The sequence below is a fragment of the Solanum pennellii genome, chromosome 2 (genome assembly GCF_001406875.1).
Source record: "Solanum pennellii chromosome 2, SPENNV200".
Lineage (NCBI taxonomy): Eukaryota > Viridiplantae > Streptophyta > Magnoliopsida > Solanales > Solanaceae > Solanum > Solanum pennellii.
In genome coordinates, this window is record NC_028638.1 from 57,481,393 (window position 1) to 57,501,482 (window position 20,090).

General features: G+C 28.9%; 2 protein-coding genes and 1 long non-coding RNA gene across 3 annotated transcripts; 1 reads left to right on the forward strand and 2 right to left on the reverse strand.

Moving 5' to 3' along the window:
• Positions 1-252: 252 nt before the first annotated feature.
• Positions 253-1,419, reverse strand: LOC107010727 (EPIDERMAL PATTERNING FACTOR-like protein 2). The gene is made up of 3 exons (XM_015210015.2): positions 1,021-1,419; positions 854-894; positions 253-773 (listed from the first exon to the last, which is right to left on the reverse strand). The coding sequence occupies exons 1-3, from the start codon at positions 1,109-1,111 to the stop codon at positions 501-503; spliced, it is 405 nt and encodes a 134-aa protein (XP_015065501.1). The 5' UTR covers positions 1,112-1,419; the 3' UTR covers positions 253-500.
• A 4,144-nt stretch (positions 1,420-5,563) lies between these two features.
• LOC114076161 lies at positions 5,564-7,302 on the reverse strand. The gene is made up of 4 exons (XR_003576982.1): positions 7,192-7,302; positions 6,897-7,060; positions 5,811-5,925; positions 5,564-5,750 (listed from the first exon to the last, which is right to left on the reverse strand). It is a non-coding gene; the product is annotated as an uncharacterized LOC114076161 (long non-coding RNA).
• Positions 7,303-14,953: 7,651 nt separating this feature from the next.
• Positions 14,954-16,647, forward strand: LOC107011848 (probable xyloglucan endotransglucosylase/hydrolase protein 7). The gene is made up of 4 exons (XM_015211512.2): positions 14,954-15,207; positions 15,357-15,457; positions 15,532-15,728; positions 15,994-16,647. Exons 1-4 carry the CDS (start codon positions 15,009-15,011, stop codon positions 16,382-16,384), a joined length of 888 nt encoding a protein of 295 aa, XP_015066998.1. The 5' UTR covers positions 14,954-15,008; the 3' UTR covers positions 16,385-16,647.
• The last annotated feature ends 3,443 nt before the right edge of the window (positions 16,648-20,090 follow it).

A 20,090-nucleotide genomic window follows, 5' to 3' on the forward strand; every position in this document is an offset into this window, starting at 1 on the left:
CCAAAAAAAAAGAAAAGCTATCTTGGAAGCACTTTCAAAAGTTTAATTGTTGCTCGTAAGTATTTTTTAAAATTATTGGTCAAACATAACTGCTTCTTATCCAAAGTACTTCTCTAATCAAAATAAATTGATTTTAGAAGCTTAGTCAAATGTAGAAGTCTACATTTATATTATGGAATTGGTGAGACAAAAAAAAAAAAACATACTGTAGAAGTCTACACGAGAATTAATTATCACAGAGAAAAAAATTAAGGTGGGCAAGAAGTCGTTGATCATGATTGTTATTTTACTTGGACACGGAAAAACATAATACACTTACGTTAGTTGTGTAAAACTTGAAAGTTTGTACGCATTTAAGGTACTAATAAAATAGGGACAAAAATAGACTTGGGCCCAAATTAAAGGGATTATTTGGGGTTAAAAACTCAACTTTCAAACTAAACAAGAAAGTAGCAATGATTCATGTACAAGGTAACTGTACTTATAGTTTGAGTTGTTGCTTAAGGATTGAAGATGAGATTCCCACATTTGCATTTCCAGCTCATTGGCTTGTAGTTTGAGTTGTCATTGTCCCTTGCATAGGCAATGTTGTTGGACGCTTTCTTGTTGTTGTTATTGTTGTTGATGGTATGATTCTTATTTCCATTTGTAATTTGTGGATTTGTCGGAACCTGAATGGCTTCACAGTGACCGCAAGTACCGCATCTTTTTTCACATCTAGGTGGCCTAGACCCAATTTGTGATGTTAACATTGCTCTCTTTTCACTCTCTATCTACGTACAACCCAAGACAAATAAATTATTATCAAACACTCTTCTAATCAGATAGAAAGAAAAATCGTGGCAAAATTTACCTGATTATCCCCGTGACGGTTCGTATCAAGCAATTTTCTTCCTGCAAAATGAAAAACGAATTTGGAATTATACTTTGTTCGTGTCAACAAACAATTCGAAATAACCTGTGCTAGTGTGAAAGAGCTAGAAAACAGACTACTCTGTTTTATTGAACAGAGGAGGTTACCTTCAGCGTGGAATGTGAAGTGGGATAAGCTTGAAATGGTAAGAATGAGAAGTGAAATAGTTAGAGAGGGAATTGTTTGGTTCCAGCCCATTTCAAAATTAAAAGGTAATGATTGACTTGAAAGTGAATTTATCTCTCCTTTTTACTTATAGGAGAGAAAAGAAGAAAGTGAAAGGTGTGGGTGATTGAATGAGTAGTTAATCAGATGTCGCCTTCTTTCTGTAATTAGGAACGACAGAAGAGAGGATGAGTATTGCAGAGGACTAGCTTAGCCTTCAAGAGAAGAGCCTCAACAACTCCCCTCGTGCCATGAGCCACACCTTTCGGTTTCAATACGCACGGATGAACATAGATAAAACAAACACACTATTTATTCTCAACAGTTCTTTATATACATGCTCCAACAAATAAAGATACTTCTATCGAATCGTTTCGTTTGAATTAATTATGATGAGATAAGTTATGCTTAAATCATTTTTAATTGAACATTTAAAATAATATGCATTGTATAAATTTTAAAAACAAATTATTTATTTGCAAAAATATCCTTATGAATTCATAAAAACTGAAGGTATATCTTTGAAATCCCCCCATTCAATAATCAGATCCTCTTTATCAGGTTCGAGCCCTGATTATGGAGAAAATTCTGTTGAAAGCGTCGCCCCAAATGGATCCTGCAAAGCGCGATTCGAATTTAATCGAATTAGAAAAAAAGATATATCATTATAATTTACTTATTTTATCCCGCGATAAGTTATACCAGCTTACTATATATATACAAAATCTACAAAAATTTTGCTTAATTCATCTGAACCCCAAGCTCCTCTTGGCTCCGCCCTTGTTTAGAAGTTAAATATCAGTAACAGTTTAAACTAATTAGCATGGGTTTGTAAAATAAAAAAGATAGTAATAAGTAATTTTGGGTTATAAATATCTGGGTGGATTTTCGGATGGGCATTTTAATTATAAAAAAGCTAACTTGGAAAGCTTTTAAATAAAAAAACAGAGTCGCATTATTTTTTAAGACATAATACATATATTGGATCCTAAACTTGGCTTCAAATTTTAACTTTGACCTTCAACTTTCATAATGCACAAATAGACAATTTAACTATCCAACTTTTAAATAAATAAACATGTGAGTCCTACATGGCACACAATACACGTAGGACACCACGTAGGACAAAAAATGACATGTAGGATGACATGTAACATGTGTGTCTATTTGTTCAACTTCATATAAGTTTAAGTGTCTACTTGTGCACACTCAAAGTTAAAGGGCATAAATGTGATTCGAAGCTATGTTAAAGGACATAAATATAATTTGAAGCCAAATTAAATGATATATTTATATATTGTGACTTTTTTGAATATCACATGGAGGAGATAACATATTATAATGTAAAAAAATAATTATTCTTGTTATAGATGTATTTTGAGAAAAATCCAAAAAGCATAAAGCAAAGGAAGATAGGATAGTGTGAAGTAGAAAAGAACAACAAGAATCCACTAAAAAGGCCAAAAATACACTATAAGACACCTGAATATAGCTGTTACAATTATGGGGTTTTCGCTTTCAGAATTTTCTTAAACAGTGTGAGTATGCAATGTTTTGCCCATAGTAGGACGTTTCTTCTTCTGTTCTGCTTCCTTTCACCCCAACCACACACTCCATTTTCCTCTTGTTAGAGTAGTGCATATATACTAAATACTGTATTAGTTATTTCAATCAAGAATAGAATACAGTAATAAATAGATTCTCTCATAATTTAGAGTCCGTTTGAATGGACTTAAAAAAGTAATTTTTAAAAAGTATTTTTTGAAAGTGTTGGAATTTATTTTTTTTAAATAAGTAATTATGTGTTTAGATAAAAGCATTGAAGTTAAAAAAAAGTGATGTATTTGACAAATAAATGCGGGTAAACACTTTTTTTTAATAAAAATGTCTGAAATACCCTTAAAAGTTGTTAACAAGATAAAAGTTGATTAATTTAAGATTTTTATACTTAAAAAATGAAACAAATTTAATTTATATTTACGTCCATAAGTAATTATATTTTGCTATAATTCACATATTTCTTTATTATTACAAATTATTTATAAATAATAATTATAATAATAATATATAATAATAACTATTATTATAATAATGTAATAATATGAAAATAATTATAATAATATAATAATAATAATTATTATTATTATTATCATTAATATTATTATAATAATAATGAAAATATGTAATAATAATAATATTATTAATAATAATAAAATAAATAAATAATAATAATAATAATAATAAATATAATAATAATAATATATAATGTATAATATATAATAATAATAATAAAGAATAATAAAATAAATAATAATAATAATAGAATAATAATAAAATAATAATAATAATAATAAAGAACAGTAAAATAAATAATAATAATAATAAAATAATTAAATAATAATAATAATAATAATAATAATAAATAATAATAATAAATAATAATATAACAATATGAAAATAATAATAATAATATAGCAATATGAAAATAATAATAATTATAACAATAATAATGATAATATATAATAAGAATAATAATATACAATGATAAATAATAATAATAATAAATAATATGAAAATAATAATAATAATAATAATATAATAATAATAATAATATATCATAATATATAATATATAATATATAATAATAATAAACAATAATAAAATAAATAATAATAATAATAATATATAATAATTATAAAGAATAATAAAATAAATAATAATAATGATAATAAAATAATAATTAAAGAAAAGAATTAAGGGTAAAAAGGTAATCTACACGGTCAACATAAAATGATTTTAAGTTGAAAAAAAAAATACTCTCACCTAGCTTTTAGCTTTTGACTTAAAATAAGTTATTTTTTACTTAAAATAAGTTACCTCTACATTTTTCAAATACTCTAATAAGTTAAAAAATGACTTTTAATTCAGTTTAACCAGCTTTAAAGGCCCATCCAAACAGGCTCTTAATAAGTTACCTGATATTCTAAAGCACTAACAAAAAACATAGGATTTTATATAATTTTTAATACATTTAAATCAGTAAAAATTATGTAAATCACATAGTGTAAAACATAAATTACCTCCTATCCCTACTCTTTTTCAATTTACAAAAAATCCCTTATTTTTAAGAAGTTTCTGATACATAATAAAACAGTCGGATACATTATATATTATGCCATTTTATCCGTTTGTTGAGTGATTTGGGGGATTAAAAACTGAAATTTGAATTAATTCCTACTTTTAATATGCTACAATTATTAATCCCATAAAAAAAGGCATTAACTTGTGTGTTTCAAAATCAGTTTTATCCAATATAAAACTCTAAATTAAATTATAATTTTTCATTAGTGATCTTCCCTTTTTTTGGCAGATACGATATTCAAAATTTCCTTGAAGGTAATTTTGTATCCGTTTTCGTAATGAATATTACGATATTGCTAAGGCATTCAGGAATATGGGAGAGTGATGTTACATACAATCAATACAAAAGTGATGAGATAGTGGTTGGGGAAAATATTTCATATATGAATCTAATCTCAGCAATAGTGGTTGGGGAAAATATTTTATATATGAATCTAAGCGGGAACACGAATTGTTGTGGACGATGTGGACAAGAAGGTCACAATAGAAGAACATGTACTTTCTTTCCAAAAGATTCATAATGAATATGTTTCAGGAGTTCCTTTAATAAATGTAATAGTGTAGCATTTGGTTCCTCTGTTACACATAAATTCTGATTCAATAAATTTATTTGATCATTTGGCAATGTGTTCTCTAATTCTTTTTTTTTTGTTAAACTCTATTTAAATTTTACATTATATTTATGTATCAAATACTTTATTTTATAATCCTTATTCAAACTTACTTTAATCAATATTAATTGCGGATATTTCACCCAAATTATTGTCAGTTCTAATTTAATTTAATTTAGTAATATAGTATCATGTGTGTAGATACTTAAAAAAATTTCATATTTTGAAGGGCAAATAATTGTTCGTAATATATATAAATCATAGTACTGAATATATCTTATTTGTACAAAAGATATTAATTTTTTTAAAAAAAAAAAACTGGCGTGTATCAAGTGTAATAACTAGTATCACTGTTTGTGATATTATATATTTTGATATTTCATGTATCATATACAAAATATAATTACGTATATAATTTTCTTTTTTTGTATCATGCAATATATTTACGTATATATAATAAGTGTTTTTTTTATGACAATAATTACATTAATGTAATTATTATTATAGTTTTGATACAATAATGACATTAATGTCCCACTAACAGTATACATAATTCCTGAATTCATAACGGTAATAAAAATAAAATTAAAGTAATAGAATAAACAATTTTAAAAATCAAAACACTTTCATAATTTAACAATATGTGTTGTTATGTTAACAAAATACTTCAAACATCTTGTTTAACTCCAAAAATAAATAAAAAAATCAAACATTGAAAACTAACTAGCCTACATTAACAATTTCATCTTCAGATGATGGGTTTAATACATTCTTCATTCTTGGAGGGTCATCACTGTTGCTAACATATCCAGCATTCATCTTGTCGAGACCATACTTCAATAAAAGTATCGCATATCTTTTGCGAAGATAGCTACTCTCAAAACTATTACATGACATGTTGATTTTGTCACTCAGAAATTCTGCATATACATCTACGAACAGTCCGCAATCACTACAAAAACAATAAGATTAATACTCACAGGCTATCACTTATTTGTTGCATGTTGTCTTGAGCAAACTCCACATTAAACGAATGTTGTGGACCCAAAAGTTCTCCAGTTTTCTTGTCTTTATATGCATCCAATGCTGCCCAATCTGTTCTAACAACATATCATAAGTCAGTCAAAATGATACTTAACAGACACTTTATAGCCTAACATGATACAAAAAATGCAAAGTTGTACTTGATACATAAAGGTAACTACAGTTATAAGTCTGTCTACTTGATACTAACATGATACAAAAAATGCAAAGTTGTTAATATGATACATAAAATGCAAAAATAAACTTGATACATAATTCTAACAACATATCATAAGTCAGTCAAAATGATACTTAACTGACACTTTATAGCCTAACATGATACAAAAAATGCAAAGTTATACTTGATACATAAGTGTAAATACAGTTATAATTCTGTCTACTTGATACTAACATGATACAAAAAATGCAAAGTTGTACTTGATACATAAGTGTAACCACAGTTATAAGTCTGTCTACTTGATACTTTATATAAACGACAAACTTTAACATGATACATGAAACATAAATTGTGCTTGATACATAATTGTAACAACACAATGCAAACCAGTCAAAATGATACTTATGTTGATTCAAACATACATATAATTCTATAATTTGAAATTTAAACTTAAATTTACATATTCTCTATAATTTGAAATTTAAATTTACATACACTTTAGACAACAACATGATCAAATATACTATATCTGATAAATTGGAAAACAACATTATATGCTATATGTGATAATTGATACAGGAAATTAACATTATATGCTTATTAAAGTCTAATAAGCATAAACCCCAAAAAGAGGTGACAACCAAGAAGAGGGGCAACTGAGTTTTGATTTACATAATTTTTTTTTGATTTTCAACTTATTTATACATTAGTCATACTTAATAAACAAAATGTACAAAAAAAATAGTATTTTCTGTATCAAATAAATAATCTAAAAAATATAAAAATATTTTTTCTGATAATACAAAAAAGTCATTGCATGTGACAAAAAAAAATTACAAAAAAAAAATAAAATCGAAATACGTACTGATGGCAGTGGAGGTCTGGATATGGCCATTGCAAGCTTTCTACCCCTCTTCTTGGGTGTCTTTGCATGTGCCTCTTTTTATGTTTTATGCTTCTTCGAACTTTGTTTATTCATTGTTAGAAGATTATGCAAGCTCTTAGACTTGTTTTCAACCAATTTCGGATCTTCAAAAATATAGATTTGTTTAGAGTTTGAAGTGATTATTTGAGTAATCCCAATACTAAATGACAAATGATCCATGAAATATTAGAAAAATAGAAGAATGAAAAGAGAGAATCGAAGAAGAACACAATACCTTTCAAGAATATTGGACGAAAATGGCGGACAGAGTAGACGAAATTGGCGATTTTGATTTTCAAAGGCGGACATAGTAGACAAAAATGGCGGACAGATTAGACGAAGGCGGATGGACGGAGAGCACAATTTTGATTTTCAAAGGCTATCAGAGTAGACAAAAATGGCGGACAGATTAGACGAAGGCGGACGGACGGAGAGCACAAATTTTGATTTTCAAAATTGAGAAGATGAACAGTTGAAAAAATGATGCATTTATTTTGGGAGTGGTGTAAATGGGTTCTTTATTTGGGGAAAATAAAGAGTAAAATTAGGGGTAAGATTTAATTGGTTAGGATTTATTAGGATTCTAATTGAATAATGTATCTGTTAGATTAGATTTATTAAAAAATAGGGATTTTAGTATTTTTTTAAAAAAATAAGGAAAATATGGAGAATATGTAAACTTAAGTTGTATATTCAGGTAATTAATCCTTTAAATCAACTCCTAATTAGGCGCATATAATATCTCTTGTTAACATGACTTTTTGTTTACATTTTAACTTCTTCTTTGATTTATGTGGACTGTGAACAATAGATATGCAGTATAAGAATGGAGAGTAATCAACCATTTTTGGTTTACCGCAAGCCCGAATAAACTTAAATTTGCCAAATTTGTACAGGTAAGTCGGAGGTAAAAAAACTTTATAATAAAAATGACTTTATACTGTCTTATGTTATTACTAAAAAGGGAGTATTATTAGACTTTAGATCGTATTTATATTTTAGCGCACCATTTAATAATGGGCAACTTTCATATATAGCAAACAAAAAATTTATATTTGTATGTTATAGCAAAGTTTGCATAATTGCGCTCCATAGCAAACATAAAATTCGCTATACATATACAATTGTATAATTCGCTGGCCAAAATTGTATAATTCGCTGGCCTATTTCGCTGCAATTGTATAATTCGCTATCCTATTTCACTGCAATTGTATAATGCACAATTGTATAATTCGCTGCCTATTTCGCTGCAATGTTTTTATAAAATTTGTTTTGCATACAGTTGAATCGAATTAAAATGTATGTATATTGCATAATTATAAGTGTATAGCAAGAAGATATATGTTTTTCTCTCGCTTTATACAAAAACAGAAACACAATATATACGCTTCTGTTGTATAAAGCTAGAGAAAATTGTATTTCACTGCAATTGTATAATTTGCAATTGTATGTTTCGTTGGCCTTTTCCTCTGCAATATATGAAGTAAAATGTTTGTAAATTGTATAATTAAATGTATAACACGAAGATATATATATTTGCATGTGTATATACAATTTTCTCTCGCTTTATACAAAACAGAAATAGAATTATACACTTCTGTGTATAAAGCGAGAGAGGCGAGCGAGAATGGAGAGTGGCGAGCGAGATTTCTGGGAGAGAGACGCTGGCAAATTTTAGCTAACGTTTGCTAAGGAGCACAATTAAATCAAACCCTAGCTATTCTATTTATTTTAGATTATTAGTTTGCTATTATATACAATTTTCATTTACTACTACAAAATATGCCCATAAAGTAAAATTGTCAAACACCAAACTCCTTGAATCGATCTATCGCTTTCCCAGATAGATCAAATTTCTGTGCTACAGAAGGTTAGGTTCATTCATATCCAACCACGAGGGCCCAAATGCTCAGTATAGTTTTCAGTCAATGAATTATTAATTAGAAAATTTTGATAAAATGTCATTTGAATCCGGTAACTTTATTATAAAGGGAAAAGAGTCTGATATACCCCTCAACTTTGTTATTTAGAGCTGATATACTCCTTGTTATGAAAGTGGCTCATATATACCCCTACTTGTAAACAAATGGCTCACATATACCCTTTTCCTCTAACGGAAATGAAAAAATAATAATTTTAATCTAAATTTTTATTGTTTTTTTCTAAAAAATATAATCCCATATGAATAAATTTAATCCTCTTCAAACATATTTTTTTTGAATTTTTTTTGTTTCAATGACTAATTTATAATTATTGTTTTGATAATCAAATTTATTTATGTTTCACTAATATTCTTGTAAAACTTATTGTAGATGACCAAATTTTTTCTTCAAATACGAAATTAAATTACAATACACACAAAAAAAATAATTTAAATTTTTTTTCTTTAAACTAATAAATGAAAGAAAAAAACAAAACAAGAATAAGAACTCAAATAATTATAATAAAAGAAGTCAAAAAATAATTTATGTATGAAAAAAATTAAATATACCTTGAACTTTGATAGAAGAATCATATATACCCCTAAATAATTTTTTTTTAAATTACAAGTAATAAATATAAATTTAAAACTAATTTTTTAACTTCCGTTAAATGAAGGGTATATGTGAGCCATTTTGTAACGGCAGGGGTATATGTGAGCCGTTTGTATAACGGTAAGGGCATATATGAGCCACTTTTATAACGAGGGTATATCAGCTCTAAATGACAAAGTTGAGGGGTATATCAGACCCTTTTCCCTATTATAAATGATCATTCAGTACTTCTCAACGGCAAGCCAGTGCAAGGCGTTGCTTTCTTTTTCTCTTCATTTATCAAGATTGTTTGCTCCTCATATTCTACCACGTAAATAAATAAATTATTTTCATCACCAAATTTTGCCAACTTCAACCTTTTCTTTACCTTATTTTATCTTTGCTTCAATTATCTCAATTGTTTTCATCACCAATTATTTAGCCATCAATGGTTGTTTCCTTCTTTTTCCTTTCTAATAATATTCTAGTCGTCGTTGAGCAGATAAACTATTGCAATGTATAAATAATATATACATATATATATACACATAATTATTTACTATTTATACAACATTTATGCCACTATAATAAACTTAATTATGCTTCATAGATATAGTTTGCATATTTATGGAGTGTAGCTATAGTTTAAGCTGTTTCGTTTGTGTAATTCGCATGTTTGTATAATTTGCAGGTATAATTCACGAGTATATTTGTATAATTCAGTTACTTTCGTATAAACTTAAAATAATGAATTTATACCAATACAAACATCTGAAGTGAAAAATTACAATATTATACAAAAGTTATATAAATTATATCATACAAATTTTGAATTAAACAAAACTAAAAAGCTGAACCGCGCAAGTATAGCTAAAAGTAGGTTTTGAATTATAACTAAAACAAACTATAACTATATTAAGTAATTAACTAATATATATTTGCTTATACGCATAATTTCTCCAATTTTTCTTTGTTATATGTACAGTTATGTTAGAAGCCCGGGGAAAAACCTTCTTTTTTAGATTTCTATACATATGTAGACCAAACAAATTCACACGTCTTATGTCCGAAAAGCCCATCTGCAGTTGCCCAAAAAGAAAAAGAAAAAACTACATCAATTAATGCATTTTAAAAAATAATTATTGATTTTAGTGATATTTTATGTTTATTATCATTTATAGTAATACTGTGATAAATCTGTAACATGTATTAAAATGGAATTATGTATGCAATATATTTGAATTATAATTGTTTTTGAAATATCTTATGTTTATTTGGTAAAATATTGTCACATTGTATTATAAGTGTATTAAAATGTGTGATAAATGCATTATCCATAATAAAACTTGTATTATATGTAAATAATAAATTGTTCTTTGTAATATGTATTAAACTTGTATTATAAATAAATTAAAAGTGATCAAGTGAAGAAAAATGTTATTGCTATAAATGATAAATATTTTTTTATTATAGTATATTTATGTAAGTTTCCCGAAAGAAAAGAAGCCTATCTGATCTTTTCTCTTTTATTTGCTTTCTTACTCTACTCGTTATATGGCCCAACCTTTTTCTTCCCTTTTGTTTAACTATCCAAAAAGAAGTCTAGTAGTAGCATAAGTAGATGTTCAATTTATAGTTCTCATATTGTTTTTAACCATATGTAATCGTCTACGACTATAATGTTTAATGTATACAGTGTTCGTGAAAATCTTAGAGTTTGATGATAAATATGTTTCATAGCTACAACATTCATGCACTTGCTTCCTTAAGTTGCAATCTTACATTTTTTGCTCAATTTCACGTTTAACTACTGAATTTTATACACTATAATACTGACGATGTAACAAGTGTTTTTTTTAGTTACATTAAAGTAACATAAATTTTACTCACTACAATAATCAAGTCACAAAATATTTTTTTTCCCATTAAAATAACTGAACTATAATGTGTATGAAAATTGTATTTCTTAGAAAGTACATTGGCAAAGAAATGAATCAATCACCCCCACCCACTAACACCTAATTCAAGAGGAGAACATTTCAAAAAGGATATGGACTTGATCGTTTTGTTAATGGGCCATATATTTCCTTTGGTTGAAACTAGAGACCAAATAGAAGAATGTATACGACAATATACATAAAGAAGCAAAGGCTTTCCGGCCCATAGGCCCACTCATTGCCCACAAATATTAGAGTTTGTCTTGGATCATTTCATAAGATTTTGAAGCCTAAAAGTAGAAATGCTATGAACTGTACTAATTATGAGGAATCTTGTGGATACATTCAATCGTATACAAATGCTCATTAAATCACAATGATTAATTCGAATTTATTGGGTATAGTTTGAAATGTGTGTTGTCAAAATTTGGAGGCATTGTAGCCACAGAGACGTGTAGTTGTACAAATTTGGGTTAAATTTAGTGGCAATAATGGAGGAGCTGCAAATTGCAAGGCCCAGAAGGCAGACACAACTGCAGAAGACCTTCAATGAAGTGAGCCTACTCAATATCTATACACTGTTGGAGATTTTTTTTTTATTAGAGTAAATGAGTCCATTGCATATTACACGTAAATGATGTTGACAAGGTACCAATTACTTTACCAATAATACCATTTATTTTGACATTTCATACTTAGCTTTCAATTCCAATCGTGTGCTATCATCTTTAATTTCTTAATTTTCTAAATTGATACCTACTTATTTGGCCTATGTGGCAGGAGAGTGATACAGCAGGGAAAAGATTGAGTTACAAATTTACATCATATTAGTTTTCAGATTTATAGTTTAAACTCGGTCTCCAAGAAATAACTTTATTAAATAAATCCTTTTAAATTCGACTTCCAAAAAATAACTTTGTTATAGTGAAATAAATCCTTTCTAATAAGTAGTAGTAGGGTAAGTGAACTTTAAAACCTGTCTTAAAGCCTAGAGATTTCTTTTAAGCTGGGGTCAGCCCTACAATCAAGAAAAAAGAAATGAGAGGGATTGTTATTCGTGACTTGTCCATTTAAAGGATGTAAATTTACCAATAGTAAAAAAAGTTATAAAGATAAATAATGTTATTGCGGTAAAAAAAATAGATTAATTAGCTCAATAAGTTACGCATAAAGTAAATGTCCTGAAAATTTATATCACATCCAAAAATAGGATATCAGTACCTTCAGTTGTCATTTGCGATTGTAAACACTGATTAAAAATGGTATCGTTGTTAGGGCACAAAATTTTAACAAAAACATGGTCGGTTTTTGATATCTAATTAATAATAATGCCACGTGGAACTCTGTGTTTGGTCATTGAAAAATAATTCCCTAAGAGTTTTCCAGCTCTACAGTTCAATTTGAATAGCGATCCTGTTGGATTATACTCTCCAATTTGATAAATTCCAGTGATCAATCATCAAAGAAATAAATTTAGGATAGTACTAAAATAATTGGTGATCCTATAACTGTGTGTCAATATCACTCATATTGGCTTATTTGTGTGTAGTAAATTCATATGTGGTCTACACACAATTGCAGTCCAATTAAAAGCCAGATAAGCGCTTTAATGTGGGCCAAGTTTTACTGATCTCCCGTCAAGTTTCGTGGACACCCAATGACGGCAACTGTGGAGAGATTGGGACTGCACTAATTACTCTCCAAAAATGACTCTCATGGTTTTATACTCGAAAATATTACTTGATAAAGATCATTTTTAAACTTTATTTTGTTTTTTTTTTAAAAAAAAATAATAATTAGGGGTCAGGAACGTAAAAAGAAAGAGGAAATTACAACACAGGAACATATATTCAACTAACTAATCTATTAAGTTTTCCTTTATATTTGTTCAGATAGATTTGAAATGTAAAAATATCACCCTTTCCAAGACTTACGACTTCAAAATAAATTTTAGATTAAAATTACATATATGAAGATGGGTTGATTCATATTTTTTTGGGCAATTATTTCGATTGAATTATCATTCCACGATATAACTTCATTACAAGGAGATTTAATAAAAAACCTATGGCTCCTCCATTGGGCTTCACCTCATTTTTTTTGTGGCGCCTCACATAAACACAAACATACCCTTGTATGTTTGGTACAATGTAAAATGCTTGTCAGGGGAGTGTCTTGCTTTTGGAAATCATTTTAAATTATCATTTTTCAATGTTTGCTTGAGTATCAAATAAGATGATGTTTGGTAATTGTACAAAGTGAGCAATAATTCATCAAGATAATGATTTGGTGATATTTATAAGTATCGAAAGGTAGCCAAATTTTAAATCCTGAAGTAGCTAATAATTAAGAAATAAACGTGTGAACAGGAAAATGATTTTCATTCTTAAGTGAAGATATTATTTTTACAATCTGTATATAAAATAATTTATATAATCCAATAGTATACATTTAATTAATTGCGCGAGACCTTTTTTCTTTTTAGAAAAATGATATGCGCTAAACCACCTGCTAAATAGAAAAAGCAGCAACCAAACAATAAATCCAACAATTCCACATCTTGACTGAGTGTTTTTAGGTAAAAGTCGTCCAAGTTTGATTCCAAGTTAGACAATATCATTTTCATTTTATATTAAGAATATTATTTGATTGTTTTAGCTTAATAATTGATATTTTGAATCTTCTCCATTTGAAATTATTGCTTATTTATGTTTTAAATGTCCAATCCTAAATATGTGAAGGTGTTTAAATTATATATCAATATTATAAAATTAAAACTAAATCTCCTCCACATAAATAATATTCAAAAATCTGACTTCACGAGAATGATTTGGATATATCGCTTTTTTTTAATCACTATCATATTAAACACATCTTTTTAGAAGTCTTTAAAATGAGTAATAACGCACAATTTGGCATCCATACATAGGGTACACCTAGCTAGATGTTATTTATGTCACCTAGAATGTTGTAATAATAAAAGTAGTTATTTGATGACTAAAGACTACCCTTAATAAAAGTAATAGAGACACCATTCAAAGAGAGATTGTTATCTTTGATCGATGAAGATTACAATCAATACGGTTGACGTTGGAAAAATAAAGAAAAAAAATATTTGAAAGTTAAAATTATGCTTGAATACAAATTTCCTCCTTTTTAAAAAAGGTTGATTTATTTATTTAGTATATGCAAATAAATTCTTTGTTGTTATATTTGCAAATAATGAAATTGATACCGGGTACATCCAATTAGGCTTTGAAAAAGTCAAAAGTCATTTATATAAAGTAATTGGAAGACCGTAGATTAGATAGGACCTCTGGTTTAGTAGCTACAAATTGCAATAAACATGAAAGGAAAAATATGTTGAAGCCCCTATAAATGATGATATGACAGAAGAAGTGAAAGAATTATTCTGGATTAATTGTAGGGTTTGGCATAGAGAGAGGGTCCACTGACGGCTTGCTATTAGCTGTAAATTGTAATATGAAAAAATAAAAATGGAATTTCTGTCGTCGTTTTCTTTTATACTTTATTCATATATAAACCTCACAAACTTCCACACACTAACACCACAACATCCAATTATATAATTAGAAAAAACAATGGCCACATTGACTTGCTCTTCCTTAAAAAAATCAGCTTTTGTTCTAATATTGGTGTATGCCTTGACCTTTTCATTCTCACTAGTAAGTGCACGACCCGCCACTTTTTTACAGGATTTTAAAATCGCTTGGTCTGACTCTCACATCAAACAACTCGATGGCGGCAGGGGAATTCAGCTTATTCTCGATCAAAACTCAGGTATTATCCTTTTTAAAACTTTGAGTCAAAATTTCAATTTTTTAATATTTTTAACATTATAGGCGCGTAGTTAAAAGGCTAAATCGGCCTCTGTCTGTGTCATGCTCATGCATGATTCATGATAATAATGATTGTTACTTTGCTTTAAGGATGTGGATTTGCTTCGAGAAGCAAATACCTGTTTGGACGTGTTAGCATGAAGATCAAGCTCGTTCCAGGTGACTCTGCAGGAACTGTTACTGCCTTTTACGTAAGTATATATGGAGTAGCTATTCATTAATTTGACGTTAGACATGATATTTATTGACATTCTTTTTTTTCCAGATGAATTCTGACACAGATAACGTAAGAGACGAACTTGACTTCGAATTCTTGGGGAACCGGACAGGGCAGCCGTACACTGTTCAGACGAATGTTTATGTCCACGGAAAAGGTGACAAGGAACAAAGGGTTAACCTTTGGTTCGATCCATCCGCTGATTTTCACACATACACCATTTTTTGGAACCATCATCAAGCCGTGTAAGTACATATACATATTGTTTAAGACTACGAAATTAAAATAATATTTTTGTACATTATTTCATAACCATGATTTATTTATTTTTTTAAAAAAAACAATCGATTTTGTAGAGTATAACATGTAAGTTACTGTTTTCACTAGGCTCGGTCCAATTGATTAATGTCTATCCTTAGAAAATTACATGTAATTAATCAAATTGACTTAATATTTTTGTAGTAGTACGTACTTATCTAAAACTAATTAATTTTTTTTGTAAATTTGAAGGTTCTCAGTGGATGGAATACCCATTAGAGTGTACAAGAACAACGAAGCAAAAGGAATCCCATTCCCCAAATTTCAACCGATGGGTGTTTACTCAACATTGTGGGAAGCTGACGACTGGGCTACAAGAGGTGGCTTAGAGAAAATAAATTGGAGCAAATCCCCATTTTACGCATATTACAAGGATTTTGACATTGAAGGATGTGCAATGCCAGGACCAGCAAATTGTGCCTCCAACCCAAGTAATTGGTGGGAAGGACCTTCTTATCAACAACTGAGCCCAGTACAAGCAAGGCAATATCGTTGGGTTCGAATGAACCACATGATCTATGATTATTGCACAGACAAATCGAGAAACCCCGTTCCCCCACCAGAATGTAGGGCCGGAATTTGAAACTTTTCCTTTAAGGGGGGAAATGAAATTTGTGCCCATTGATATGGACAGTCACGTTCATGTCTTATCAATGCTTGCTCCGTTGTTATATGTACTAAGATTCTAAAGTCAAATGTCGTTTTATTGCTGTAATATATTGTTGTCTGTATATGTACATTGTACGTACACTCTACGAGAGCCAATAATGTTTGATTGAGATATTAGTAATGTCATGTTTATTCTTCTTTTGTCTAAATGATATTCAAGCTCAAGAGTAAAGTAAATCAAGTGATTGATTCGTCATTTGTACGTACCTCGCTCTTCTTATTACTCTTGGCTATTCTATTGAAATTCTAGTATTCCCTGTATATAGTGTCGGTAGTACATATATATATGAATTGTTAGATGGTCAAATCTGTCTAGCAATACTGGGAGGGTTTGCCTAAAAGTGCCAAAATACCAACCTTATCTGTATTGAGGGACCGCAGGTTTTCTATCAGCTCATATATAATTGAATAGTAACTCTAGTTTTAGCTTTTGTCAATTATTTTAGCGAGGCATATCCGTTTGTTATTTTTATCCCTATTTACACGTGTGAAGCTTTTGTCGGCCTAAAGTTAGTATTATATACTCCATCCATTGTTCGTAAAGATTTCTATCTTTAGAGTCAAACAATAAAAATTTTGACTAACATTTTAAGATGTATTTTTTTATTATATTAATATGCAAAATATTGAATTAGAAATTTCATTATACATCCCGAATTAATTCATGCACTTTTTTAAAATATAATTTTATAAATATTTATGATTTGTTTTAAAACCTTAATATATTATTTTGAAAAAAAGTTACCTATGAAGTAACATCAAATAATTGAGACGTAAGAATCATTAAGATGAACATAGTCAGACTTTTAAGTTTATCGGTAATTTTTATTTAGACACTTGAATCTTTGATATTTTCGCCTCAAATTTTTAAAAACACTCAATTGGCACTAGTTTTTTTGTTGTTGCATTAATAATATGATGGGTTTATTAATTTGAAGGGGTTTATTAGTAATGGGTGGATAGTGGATTGATTTATAAATTATACTAGTAAGTTAAATTATAATAAATAGTTGAGTGTCACGTATTTAAAAGAATATTTAAATAGTTCAAAAATATAAAACCGTTAAAAAAGTGGTTAATTTTGAACGAAAAGGTGGATGACAAGGGTATTTTGGACCCAATAAGTAGGTGGAAAGGGTATTTTGAACCCAATAGGTAGGTGGAAATGGTATTTTGGAGCAAATAGGTGGATGAAAGATACTTGTATACTTGTCAATACTTTAAGATTATTTTAGGTTCTTTTTCGATTAATTAATTGTCCTTAAAGTAGAATCAAATATATCATTAGTTCGCTAATATAAACAATATCAGAAGCTTAAAAGATCTAAAATTCAGTAAAAATGGTCAGTTGACACCCTTCTTCGAAAAATTAAACTTTCCCGCGGGTACAAATTACATATCCAGTAACTCTTTGACCCTATAGTCGTAATTTGGTCAGTTCCATATGTAAGCCGAAGCTGTACTTTTTCTTATCAAGCAATCCTCCAATAATGCATCGCCACTATGGGCCTTTTATGTGAATTAATGATATGTATATTATACTATTCTCATTGGTAATGTAAACCCAGATGAGTACCTCGATGGGGGGCCATGCTGACTGTGTTTATGTTCGCCATAAAAAGGCAATGGCCTATGGCAGAAATTGCGATTGGGACAGCATTAACTTTCCAACTCAGACTGGTACTTCTATTTGTGTCGAATGGCTTTTTGTTTGTGGCTCCAAAGAGACACAAGCTACCTCACAGGGTCATTTAGTTTACCCTACACTTATCAGAGGACTAGAATGCTTCAATTCTCTCTCTATATATACATATAATATGGAGACTTGTATGTATAGTGGATGATACTAATATGTAAGTATTGTTAATGTAAAGAGTGATTGTTAAACGATGGAATACTAAAATATAGATTGTTACATTGGAATTGTCTAATTAAGGGCATCTTTTATCTTTAGATATGCTTCTTCATCTAGTGTCATAATTCACATATAATCAATATCTACACTTTATAATATAAATAGAAAAATGACCAAAAATAATTAGTACTATTCGAAATAGCTTATATTTACCTTTCAATTGGCTTTTCGTCCAAAAAAAAAAAAGAGAGAGAAACCCTTGACATGTATTTCTTGGACCACAATCCACAAATGCCATCAAACTGATGAATATCCACACGAGCCGTTCAACTAAGATATTTGATTATTGGCGTAAGAACATAGGTAAAAAATTGCACCGGCCACCTGTATTATATGTAATATATACTCCTATAATATATGAATAAATATGTAGGGCTCATCAAATTTTTTACGAGCGATTTTCTTCCGAAAAATAGTTCTCTCGGTAAAATTCCAAGAATACGTAAATGAGATGTGTGTTGTAATTGTAGGTATGAAATGTGTAAAAAATATGTGCTCAATAGTATTAGGAGGCTTTTGATTAATGATATCATCTGTATAAAATATTTATGAAAACTGACTTGTGTTGTTTTGAGATATGTGTGGTCACTTTGTGTATCAGCATAAATGATATAGCACAGTTTTAAAAAATATTGAAAGCTCATGTGTATGTAATTTGTATGAATTCTATTTATTACATTTTTGAGATATGTTTGGTTAAATGAATATAAAATGTGTGTAATTAAGTCCCTTGTATAATTGTCTCAAAAATGTTGAAAAGTGAGTGAAACGTGTTTAATTATGCGCAATTTTTTTAACCCGACTATGCGTATATATAGAAAATCTCCAAGAAGATACTGATTAACAGAATGTGTCTAGGAGAAGTGGAAAGTTATATCCTCAACAAACTTCAGGTCCTCAACCTACTAATATATATATATANACCAATGTTATTTATCACAATAACATTATTGCCTAATGAAGTTGTTAGTTGATAATTAAATGTCCTACTCTTAATACTTAACAGAGACCTCCTTCAAATTTAACACCGAACAACAAAGGCGGAGAAAAATAAAAACAAAAATATGAAGACGAAGGAAGTAAATTATCAGTGTTTAAGTGCGTACTTAATTTCATCATTAATTATATTATCTTCCTAGGGATCATAAACCGTTGAATACTACTTTAACAAATCAGGACATTTATAGGTTGTGTTTGGTAGGAAGGACGATGTTTTCTGGAAAACGATTAGATTTTTGATTTATTTTTCATGTTTGATTGGTGAGTAGAAAATATTTTTCGAAAATTTTTTTTAGTGTTTAATTTATGAATAAAAAATATTTCTTTCACCTATATAAACCCCCACCAGAGACAGGGTAAGGGGTTGGGAATTTCTTTGTTGAAAAATTTTCAGAGAGGGAAAAACTTGGTTTAGAGTTTTAGAAAATTGAAATTTTGGTTGGAAGATTTTGGGAGCAGATTTCTCTTTTGAAAAGTCTTCTTTTCCTTGTTTATCTCTGTTAAACGTAGCGAACCTTTAGGTGGGGAAATCTTGTCGAAGACAAGGATACATATCCAATATAGACGATTTTTTTTTTCCTCTTCAAGAACACTTGACGAGCAGTTCAGTCCCTTTAGCGTTGGTGTTCATCAAGCCTGTGATTGTGGATATTTATCGGCAGTCTCTGCTCCGCTCGTCGTCCCTGTTTCGCTGCTTCAAAGAAGG

What these genes read in the sequence shown, in the direction of transcription:
- LOC107011848 (XM_015211512.2), top strand. Translation starts at nt 15,009, where the DNA reads ATGGCCACATTGACTTGCTCTTCCTTAAAAAAATCAGCTTTTGTTCTA. An exon ending in TATTCTCGATCAAAACTCAG is followed by an intron (nt 15,208 to 15,356) that starts GTATTATCCTTT and finishes CTTTGCTTTAAG; the next exon opens with GATGTGGATTTGCTTCGAGA. An exon ending in TGGAACCATCATCAAGCCGT is followed by an intron (nt 15,729 to 15,993) that starts GTAAGTACATAT and finishes GTAAATTTGAAG; the next exon opens with GTTCTCAGTGGATGGAATAC.
- LOC107010727 (XM_015210015.2), bottom strand. Translation starts at nt 1,111, where the DNA reads ATGGGCTGGAACCAAACAATTCCCTCTCTAACTATTTCACTTCTCATT. An exon ending in CTTCACATTCCACGCTGAAG is followed by an intron (nt 895 to 1,020) that starts GTAACCTCCTCT and finishes TTCATTTTGCAG; the next exon opens with GAAGAAAATTGCTTGATACG. An exon ending in ACCGTCACGGGGATAATCAG is followed by an intron (nt 774 to 853) that starts GTAAATTTTGCC and finishes GGTTGTACGTAG; the next exon opens with ATAGAGAGTGAAAAGAGAGC.